Consider the following 10,939-nt stretch of genomic DNA (forward strand, 5'->3'; position numbering starts at 1 on the left):
GCACGGCGCAGACTGATCGCTTGCCACAGGAATTCCCTCACAGAGGCGGAAGGGAAAAAAGGAGGAGAGGAGCTAGGATCGGTTTTCCGTGTTGTGATGGGGGAGGGAAGATCAATCTGAGGGAAACGAACATCCAATGCCCTCGATCTTATCTCCCCATTCCTTTCCTCTCTGAATTTTTTTTAGCACCAAAATTAAAATGTGTCAAGTTGAATTGAATGGAGGGCCTTTGTTAATACATAAAGTCAATTGGAGACAGAAATGAACGATTGCATTGGCTAACATATTGATGTAGTTGTGAGAGCAGAGCAGGGCAGGAAAGTGCACATGGCTGGCGAAGAGATGCTGGTTTTAGTGTACTTCTTTTGTCATAGGGGCGGTGTACGACACCCCTGGCTCCCACTGCATAGGGGGTTAGTTAAGTGCAATTGTTCTGAGACTTGAGGGCCCATAGGGGTCTTTCTCTTGAATTAAGGTTAGACTTCATAGGATACTGTCTGTTTGGGGGTACATCCCCTCCTTTGATGGGAAGAAAGGGCTGTGACGGTGGCCTGGTCAGGGCCCCACTGGACTAATGTGTTGGGTTACTAGCTGGCCAGGGGGAGGGGCTCCTGGCTGGGGATAATTCTGCCGTTGTCTGGGGACCGCCTTGTCTGGAGGTGCATGGACGCACTAGCAGGCCAAACAGGGTTGCAGGCACACACACACACAGATACACACACACACTTTTCTCAGGGTGGCAGGTAGCCTCGAGGTTAGAGAGTTGGGCCAGTAACAGAAAGGTTGCTGGTTTGAATACCGGAACAGTTAGGGTAAAAAAATCTGTCACTATGCCCTAATTGCTCCAGGGGTGCTGTGCAATGGTGACCCTGGCTGTGACCCCACTCCCTGTGGGTGTCTCAAGGGGAGTTGGGATATGCAAGAAACACATTTCCACTACACACTTGTGTGTAACAGGACAAATATAACCCCCCCCCCCCCCCCCCCCAAAAAAAATAATATATATTATTATTATTATTACCTTCTCAATTCCTCTTCTCTTCTGCTCTTTCCCTCCACTTTTGAGGTTTTTAAATATAGAGATACTCTAACAACCGTTTGTTTCTCCTAGACATTTAAGACCTCTCAAAGTCAAGTCTCTATTTATCCCTGTCTTTCTTTCCCGTTCCTCTCTTTCTCTCTCTGTTTTCCCCGTAAGGCAAATGTCTCTCTCCCCCATCTCTGTTCAGGAATGTAATAAGACGGGTTCCTTTTGTTCAGGATATTGTGTCTGTCTCCCTGGGTTAAAATTGCTCTCGGAAAGGCCCTTCAGAGGCCACCACACTAACACTGTTGTCTTTGTGAGAGGGCCAGATGTTGACTTCTTCCCTGAGGATTCCATGTCTGCCTTTTTTTCTTCTCTTTTTCTTTAGCCCTCTCTCATCCCCCTTCAACCATCCACTGCCACCACTTGTACCCCTTTTACTGGTCAGTGTGCAAAGACAGAGCGAGTGGGAGAGAGAGAGGGAGTGAGAGTGACAGAGAGAAATCAGGGGAGAATGCATGCTCACTAGATACTGTATAAGGCTTTGCTGGAGTTGTAAAGCCATGGCATTTGAGACGCTTTGAAACGCCCCATCCCCTCACCTTTCCCTCCCCTCCTCCCACACCCCTAAGCCTCAGATTGGAAGTTGCCACGGCAGCACATCTGTCAGCAGGAGCCCCATGTGATTTGAAGTGACAGGGTTTTATTTGAAAAGCCAGTTCAGATCGGACACTGAGACTCACAAGTCTCCCATTTATTCCTCAGAGTACTAAATACAATGGAAGAAATGGAGAGAGAGAATATGAAACAATACGAAACGGTTAGAGACAGAGAGGGAAAACGAGTGGTAATACAATGATGGATGAATCAATTGAATCAAAATCCAGATTGACCTGTGATTGACCTCTGCTAGTTTCCTCTCTCAGCACATTAACAATGACCACATCCACGGGGAGAAGAAGGAATTTGTGTGTCGCTGGGACGAGTGTTCACGGGAGAAGAAACCCTTCAAGGCCCAGTACATGCTGGTGGTCCACATGCGCAGGCACACCGGGGAGAAACCACACCGATGCACAGTAAGCACACTCCCACAACACTAGAGTCCTGCATGGGCCTGACTTTTAAGCCCGAGCCCTACCCATGCCCGCGGCGTTCAGGCCGTACCCTCCCCAGGCCTGATTGCTTCTGCCAAATTTAAGACCGGCCCTCCCTGAAATCAGAAATAACTTCCTCCCCAATTTGTAAGTCGCTCTGGATAAGAGCGTCTGCTAAATGACTTAAATGTAAATGTAAATGTAAATACATTAGCTGCTCCTCTCTGTACACTCGCTCCCTGCTCACAGCTTGCTCTGCATGCGCTCTGCTCATGGCGCTCTGTGAGTATCCATAGAAATGGCTCGACTTGGGCTACTCTGCTCAATGATGAGACAGTTACTTTTCACTCTAGACTCCGACAAAACTCAAGGAACATTATTATTTTCTGTGAAATAATCTCTCCTGTCTTATTGTGATGAGGTTGAAGCCATGTTATGATCTTACTCAGATTTGACTGTACTGCACAGCAGAGCACGGTGATCAATTTAGTGATACCCGAGCCCTGCCCATAACCTAGTTTTTGAAAAAACAGGCCCTACCCGGGCCCTAACCCGTTGTGTAATGTTGGGGCCTGTCGGGCTCGGGTCGGGTAGTAGAGCTCTACACTCCCACAAAGTTGACTTTACATCCACGGCCTTAGATATAGGAATACATAAAGAGATAGTCGTTGTTAAATGGTTGTGATGATTACATTTAATCAACAGTCTGTCACATTACTGCATAGGTCAGTAATATTTTGGGGGTAATTGTTGTCTGCCAGGATGACACAGAGCTGTGTTTGATGTGTGTGTTCTTCTTCTTCTTCTTCTGTGTAGTTTGAGGGCTGTCCCAAGGCCTACTCTCGTCTGGAGAACCTGAAGACCCACCTGCGCTCCCACACTGGAGAAAAGCCGTACGTCTGTGAACACGAGGGCTGCAACAAGGCCTTCTCCAACGCCTCAGACAGAGCCAAGCACCAGAACCGCACACACTCCAACGAGGTACAAACATACATGTTCACTCACGCGCGCACACACATACAGTACATGTATGCACTCACGCAAATGCAGGGAAACATACGCGTGCGCACAAACACACACACAGCTCAGCGACAGGTAATTTACCTACACCACTGACTGTATGTGAACATGCTGTCCTTTGCTGGAGGCCTTTAGCGGCAGGTAGCCTAGCGGTTAAGAACTTTGGGACAGTAACCGAAAGGTCTCTCGTTAGAATCCCTGAGCTGACTAGGTGAAAAATCTGTCAATGTGCCCTTGAGCAAGGCACTTAACCCTAATTACTGCTGTAAATCGCTCTGGATTAAAGTGTCTGCTAAATGACTAAAATATACACATTTAGAAACAGAAGCATCCCCATCTACTCTCCTTCCAGAACATTGAATTAAATAGAACAGTGTACTAATATAATGTTCTATACTAACAAAAGAATATAATATAATGTATTTCTATGTTCCAGAAACCCTACGTGTGTAAGATCCCGGGCTGCACCAAGCGCTACACAGACCCCAGTTCCCTACGCAAGCACGTCAAGACCGTGCACGGGCCCGAGGCACACATTACCAAGAAGCAGCGCGGCGACACCTACCCACGACCCCCTCCCCAGGAGGGGGGGAATGGACAAGGCCTGTCACCAGGGCAGCTGGGAGGGTACGCAGACCAAAGGGAGTACAACCACTCTACCTCGAAACAGGACGAATGTCTGCAGGTCAAGTCCATCAAGACAGAGAAACCCATGGTGAGCCCCTCTCTGAGGTCTAACACTGCATAATGGGATAACCATAGAAATAGAATTACTGCCGCTGGTCCACCAAACACGAATCGTTGAATTGAATGGGGATGCCCATTCTAGTAATTATATTTCTATGGGGGTAACAGCCCAGCTCTATCTGAAATGTCACCCTAATACAGTAGCTTCTAACAACGCTCCATCTATTTTTACTTTAACTCTAACTGTGTAATGTACCGTGATGTTCACTTAAACCCGGGGACCGTACGTGTGTTTTGTGTGTAATCAAACCACTTACGAATAACCCTATAACGAATTAATGTTTTCTTCTGTCCAATTTTCCATGCATTACTCGTCCCTCTCTCTCTCTATGGACAGTGGGTAATCAGGTGAGATTTAGGTGTCTCTTCATGTTGCCATGTTGCGTTTGTAAAAAAAACGTATGTCTCTCACTCACCTTGTAATACCCATTCAGTAGCCTGTTGGCCGCTTTCCTTATCTCCTCTTTCCATGTGGCATCAGCATTTGTCTCATTAGTCATCTTTACAAAGCTGTCCATGGTCGTCGCCACTTGGGATTGAGAAATTCTCTTGATTATAATCATTTTCTTTATTTTGGAGAGTAACGTTTGCTCAAAGCAAGTTAAATGCCTTAGGGGAGAACTAACTGCATTTCCAACCATTTCCAATAATGTTTATGTGTAGAATGCCCAACAATGCCTAGGGCTCTATTGTGCAGCCAAATGCATTGGGTGGAACCGAGATGAGACTAGGCCCATTCAAACTACAAATTCTTGTTTTGCAATTTTGTATGATGCCAAAAAATTTAGAATTTTTCTCTTCACTCCATTTGGGTATATCAGAGTAAGCCCTTTCTTAGTCAGTCTGAAAATAATCCTTTGTCCTCGTGGTTTACAGAAGAAAAGACATTGGACAAACCCACAGCTCTAGGAGGGAAAGATTGTCTGTGTTTACACATATTGTAATGACAGTTGAAAGCAAACCTCCGATGGTTCTGTGGCCTGTAGATTTGAAGGTGGTATTTGGTTATGATCAGACGGAATGCGTTAATATGATCAATCATTGTGTTATTGTTTACTCCTGTGGAAAACATGTCCCAGGCAGCTGCATCACATGGTGTCATTGTGCGTTTTTATCACATGGCTCAGACATTTAATAAAATAAAATGGTCCTTAAAGTGATACTTTGGGATTTTGGCAAGAGGCCCTTTATCTTATTTCACAGAGTCAGATGAACTTGTGGATACCATTTACATGTCTCTGCGTGCAAGAAGTTGCAAACCAGCTCTAGCGCAATTAACGAAACTAGCGTTAACGAAACTACCTCTAACTTCCTTCATACTGGAAACAGAGACAGAAAAATCCCTTTAATGTGTCCCATAATAATTGAGCCCTCCTATTCTTCCCCTCCCGTCTTCTCTTTTCACCTCCCTCTTCCACCTGTTTTCATCACTTACTTGATACTCGCACCCCTATTCCCCCCCGGCAGACGTCTCAGCCAAGCCCTGGCGGTCAGTCTACATGCAGCAGTGACCAGTCCTCCATCAGCGCCTATCCCAGCCGTGGAGTCCAGCTTGCTGTGAGGGGAAGGGTGGGACTAGGACTGGGCGAGGGACTGGGAGAGTATGAGGAGCTGGAGGATGAGGAGGAGAAGGTGTTGGAGGAGTTAGAAGGGGGCTGTGGGGCCCCCATCATGGACTCCACTGTGTCCACAGCCACAGCGGCTACGTTGGCGCTGCAGGCGAGGAGAAGTGTGGGCCGACCCATGAGATGGATGGAGCACATGAAGATGGAGAGGCTGAAGCAGGTGAACGGAGGAGGAGGCACCATGCCCAGGCTGTCACCCACACCGCCACCCAAGGGACCTGCCACGCTGCCCGCCATCCTGGGGAAGGGTAAGGACCCACCATGGTCATATCCACCACCCTATCTGGGTCCTCTGAGGCTATACACAAAGAAAAATAGTGTTTCATTACAGGGACTTAGTAAGGGTGTGAAGTGTGTTTTACATGCTGTACTCCATGGGCATTCAATATCGCTATTAAACGTCCCTGGACGCTGTAAAGGCGAATAGATATGTAAAATAATATTGACACTAGTATTGGGTTGTGAAAATAACTCCAAATGTCTCAGCAGATCTCAGTTTGATTACTTGGAATTTCCCCCTGGCAGATCGGACTTGAATACACAGGCGTAAAAAATTCGTAAAATTCTCTGTTCCGCTGGAAATCACTTTCAAACCCATATCGTATCATGCCATATATCATATCAGTGATTAAAGCATGTAATAGAATTTCATGGCCAAACTGTGCCAGTTGTATTTGTGAGAAGGTTGCATCTGTCTGAGGGATCTCTCTTCACTTATATTGTGCTCATCTTTCTCTCTATCCGCGCTCTCTCTCTTTCTCGCCCTCTTTTTTTCTTTCTCCCCCTTACACACCTCCACTACCCCTCCTTCTTCTTCTCTTTTTCTGTCTCCCCTCTCTCTCTCCCTCCCCTATCTTTCTCCTCCCCTGTCTCTCCCTCCCTCTCTCTCGCCCTCCTCAGATCCATACCTGGGCAGGTTATCCCAGCCGAAGCCTCCCCCTCGTCCCGAGCTGGGAAGCACAGAACTTACGGTGCTCAGCATGCTCCACAGCATTGAGCGCGGTGACCGGCGGGACAGCTGTGGTAGCGCCACCAGCTCAGCATACCTGAGCAGCAGCCGGCGCTCCTCGGGTATCTCGCCGTGCTTCTCGTCGCGGCGCTCCAGCCAGGCATCCCAGAGCGAGGCAGCCAACACCCCTAGTCACCACTACCGCCACCACAACCTCAGCTCCGCCGACTCCTACGACCCCATCTCTACCGACGCCTCACGCCGCTCCAGCGAGGCCAGCCAGTGCGGGGGAGGTGGTGGAGGAGGAGGGGTGTTTGTGGGTGGGGGGTGGGCGGGTGTCGGGGGAGGGACCAAGGGGATGCTCAACCTCACGCCTGCGCAGCACTACTACCTGAAGGCCAAGTACGCTGCTGCCACGGGCGGCCCACCCCCAACACCGCTGCCCAACATAGAGTGCATGAGTCTGAAGACCCACATGGCCATGATGGGCGAGGTCCAGGACGGAGCTGGAGGCAACTATGTGATGCCCCAGCTGGTCAGGTCGCGCCGCTGCAGCGATGGCAGCACCACCAACAGGTACGGGTGCCACGGTGGCTACCGAGACTACTGGCGGAGGGGCTTCTACCCCGGCGAGGGCCCAGGGAACGGTCCGGACCGGAGGGCCAGCGACCCCGTGCGGACCCACCCTCAGCAAACACCGGAGTTCTTTGGGCTGCCCCAGGTCCAGTGCTTCAGCAGCCTTAACAACATACACCCTCTGCCCCCGCTATCAGGCCTCCAGCACCCCACGGCAAAGGGCCGCAGCTTCAGTCTGCAGAACTACACGCGCTCCGACGTGAACCTACAGAGAGGGGGCCTGCTCTCCTCGCCCTGCCCCCCCAGCATCATGGAGAACACAGCCCTGGAGGCCCTGGCCATGGAGGATGGGGGGATGCTGGGGGATGAGGACATGCTGCCTGACGACATGGTGCAGTACCTCCGCTCACAGGACAAGGTAGGCTCCTACAACAACTACATGGAGAACCAGGTGGCTGGGGACAATGGACATCTCCCTGGGGGGGAGTTACAGGACCAGGGCCCAGGGCTGAACCAGTGCTTCCACAGCCCCCAGCAGCACCAACAGCGGCAGGAACTGGAGAGAAAGAGCCCTAGTAAAGACCGCATGCCCATCCAGTGGAATGAGGTGAGCTCAGGGAGCGCTGAGAGGTCTCCACAGAGACAGGCCCAGTCCCAGCAGAGGTGTAGTCGATGGGCCGCCACAGAGCAGCACCAAGGTCTGGCTGCCGGTTCGCCATTAGGGAGGTTTGGGAACATGGTGGTGCAGCCGCAACAACCATTCGCCAGAGAGTTACAGAACCAACGCTGTGCCCAGCCAGCCCAGTCCCAACCTCAGCCTCCATGCGGGCTAAAGTCAGAGGTGACCACCCACTCCTGCATGGAGATGAAAGGGAATGACCACAACCCCACACACACTTTTGGCCGCCCTGACTTCTCCCAGATCAACCTCGGGCCTCTGCCCCAGGGCTACGGCCAGCAGAAGTATCACATCCAGACCCAGAACCACAGAACCTCCAGGCAGATCGGAGAAAACCTGCTCCTCAGCCGGGCCTCCATGGACAGCCTATCCAGCCTCTCCCCGGCACTCCACCACCAACTCCTGGCCGCCGCCTCCCCCCGCCTGCAGCAGGCCAACAGCAGGCACCCGGCCAGACCACAGCAATACCTGAATCTCCAACCGAGCACCACCAACGGTAGCCATGTCAACCTTACCCATCAGAACATTTCCCAGCAGCAGCAGGTTCTGAGCAACCACGGCAGCCACTGCTCCCTGGCCCGTCAGGTGTCCGGGCTGAAGCTGGAGGTTCCTGACCAGGACTATCTGGACCAGGGCTTCAGCGACCAGGCTGTGTGCTTTGACCCGGTGGAGACCAAGGCCTCGTCCTTCCCTCCCCTGGAGGAGCAGTGTCTGCTGGAAACCATGACCGAGCAGGTGGGTCTAGACGTGCACTCCTCAGTCCCGGCCTGCCTACTATCTCCGGGTGCCGACCAGGTGACCAGTACGGTGGACAGTGGCGTGGGCGGCTCAGCCAACGTGCTAGACGACGTGGTGGCACTGGACTTCGACGCCATGCTGGATAATGTGGGGTTGGGCTACGACCAGAGTAGTCTGGTATCGGGGGTGATCAGCCCCTCCATCTTCCAAGGCCTGTCCTGGACCTCGTCCCGCCTCACCACTCCCCGGGCCTCTGCCACCTTCCACAGCACCGCAGGCATGGTGCCTTCCAACCTCAGCAACATGGCCATCGGGGACATGAGCTCTTTCCTCACCACCCTCGCCGAGGAGAGCAAGTTCCTGGCCATCATGCAGTAACTAACTCCGTCTTTCCTTCGCTCTATCCCTCCCTCCCCTGTCTAAAAGGAAATAGAGGAAAAACCTGATGCATGTAAAGAACTGAAAGAGGAAAAAAGATGGCAACACTTATGACAAAGCGACAAATTATCACAGTTTATTATACTTACCTAAAGTGTTTCCCGAAACAGATTTGTTGCCAAAATGATTTATTTTGTAAAAGTGTCATCCCCTCTCTTCTGAGGCAAGGGATGTGTCAAAAATTATATATAGGTATATTCAATTTCTGTAATGAAGGCTATTTTTGGAAGCCCTTCCCTTTGTATTACTGATGAGCGAGTGAGGCCTCTGATGGCATTTCTGGTCTTGTCCCTTTGGAACATTAATCTGTGTATCGTTGCTGTTTTTTTTGCTGTACACTGTTGGTATAAATGCATGTTGTATTCAAGGTCAAACATAAACACTGTCTTCATAAGTACATAGACTAGCCCACGTGCTAAGTGTCTAATCCTATTGGATGTGCCATTTACCATTATGGTCCAACAATCGCCTCATATAAATCCTTATGTTATCAGGTCATAAGAGGGTCAAAAGTCCCCTGGTTGTTATCTTTCTGTATTTACCTTTTATAGAAAGATTCTAATTTTGTTAGTATGTTACTTTTGAGAATATGTAAATGTTAGTGTTTCAGTGCTTCTACCAAGTCTTACCAAGTGGGTGTGTTTGACAGAGTATTACGATAATATTCAAAGTCTTTGAATTACAAGCGCCAAAACGTAGCCCTTTAGTTCATACTCCAATGGCTTGATTTGCAATGTCTGTAATGGTACTCACAGGTGTATATATACCAATGTGGGGTTTTTTCTCCATATTTTCTTTGTGAAAATTAGATTTTTGTTTTGAGGTGCTTTCTGTAGAAAACAAGCATTTATGGACAGTATGGGACATATTCTTTTTACTTTTTTTATACAACAGATCATCCATTAATTCTAAGCGTAGCACATGATTCACTGATTTAAAAAAAGGGTACCATTTGTTTTCTGTTTTTTTATCCACAATTGTATTTGACCATTTTAGAAATGTGATCCTTTTTTTGTCTGATAGACATTTATAGTGGATCATCCATATTCTATTCTCCAAAAGAGTACAATATATGTCCTGCCACTATGGAGTGTAGTGACCCTTTCAACCGTGTTAGTATCACCTTGCAATCCCACATGACAGTGTACAGTATTTGAAATAGTTTCAGTAATGAGGTACAGAATTGTTTTGATGTTTTTTGGTACTTTTTTGTCTTTGTAGCTGTAGTTGTAGCTGTGCATCGGTGTTTTGTTTTGGAAAAAGTAAGAACTCATTCCCTCGTGAAAGGACCAGAGTGAATGGCCATATGAGGTATGTGCCTTAATAAAACCTGCCTGTCGGAAAATAAAAAGATCACTGCCAATCTTCCATTGTTAATTCTGAAAAGAAACACATGTTAAGTGTCTTGTGAGACCTGTAAAATTCACATAAACATTTATATTTAAAAACGGATTATCGAAAAGACGGAAATGTGTGAAATGCATTAACTTTCATGTTTGTTAATCTTTTTTCTTTCTTTTTTTACTATTGCCTTTTTTTTATACCTGTAAATATATGACTCTTTCTGTAGGTTTAGCTCAGATATGAGGATGAGGCAGAGGGGTCAATAAAGAATTTACTCTTAAAAGCAGGGATTCCCAGACCAGGCAGATTTGGCTCTGAGTGGTGAAGAGCCACTTTGCTCTTTTCTAACTGACCACAAATGTTTGTATGGTTTTAATAAAAAAAGGAAATTATATTTCAAGTCTTCTGTCTTGCATGTGTGCTGGTTTGGATACAATGAAACACAGACTCAGATGGATGTGAACCGAGCTTCCATAGGTTACATAGGTTTGTTGGATTTAAAGTCATTAACCCACCACGACAAACAAATAAACGAGAGAATGATCCATTGACTGTGAACGTCACTGCCATTTCTGCATACAACAAACTACATTGGTAAGAATTACTGCATTACCAAGCATTACTAATAAAGTCACTGTCCTTGTAATGGGATTAAATCACTAAACAATCTGTCTAAACCTCAGGCTATCAGGTTGAGAGCTTCTG

The 10,939-nt window shown here is 48.3% G+C and overlaps 1 protein-coding gene across 3 annotated transcripts in view; it reads left to right on the plus strand.

Annotated features, from left to right (window-relative positions):
• LOC115105201 (transcriptional activator GLI3-like) overlaps positions 1 to 10,628 on the plus strand; it is a 174,583-nt gene extending 163,955 nt beyond the window's left edge. For all 3 annotated transcript variants that reach the window (XM_029626932.2, XM_065007171.1, XM_065007170.1), the window contains exons 11-15: positions 1,951 to 2,100; positions 2,935 to 3,099; positions 3,575 to 3,853; positions 5,353 to 5,758; positions 6,411 to 10,628. In XM_029626932.2, coding sequence (XP_029482792.2) covers positions 1,951 to 2,100; positions 2,935 to 3,099; positions 3,575 to 3,853; positions 5,353 to 5,758; positions 6,411 to 8,830 — 3,420 coding nt within the window. In that variant the 3' untranslated portion in view covers positions 8,831 to 10,628. The remainder of the gene's footprint in view (positions 1 to 1,950; positions 2,101 to 2,934; positions 3,100 to 3,574; positions 3,854 to 5,352; positions 5,759 to 6,410) is intronic.
• The last annotated feature ends 311 nt before the right edge of the window (positions 10,629 to 10,939 follow it).

The sequence above is a fragment of the Oncorhynchus nerka genome, linkage group LG22, assembly GCF_034236695.1.
Source record: "Oncorhynchus nerka isolate Pitt River linkage group LG22, Oner_Uvic_2.0, whole genome shotgun sequence".
Taxonomy (NCBI): domain Eukaryota; kingdom Metazoa; phylum Chordata; class Actinopteri; order Salmoniformes; family Salmonidae; genus Oncorhynchus; species Oncorhynchus nerka.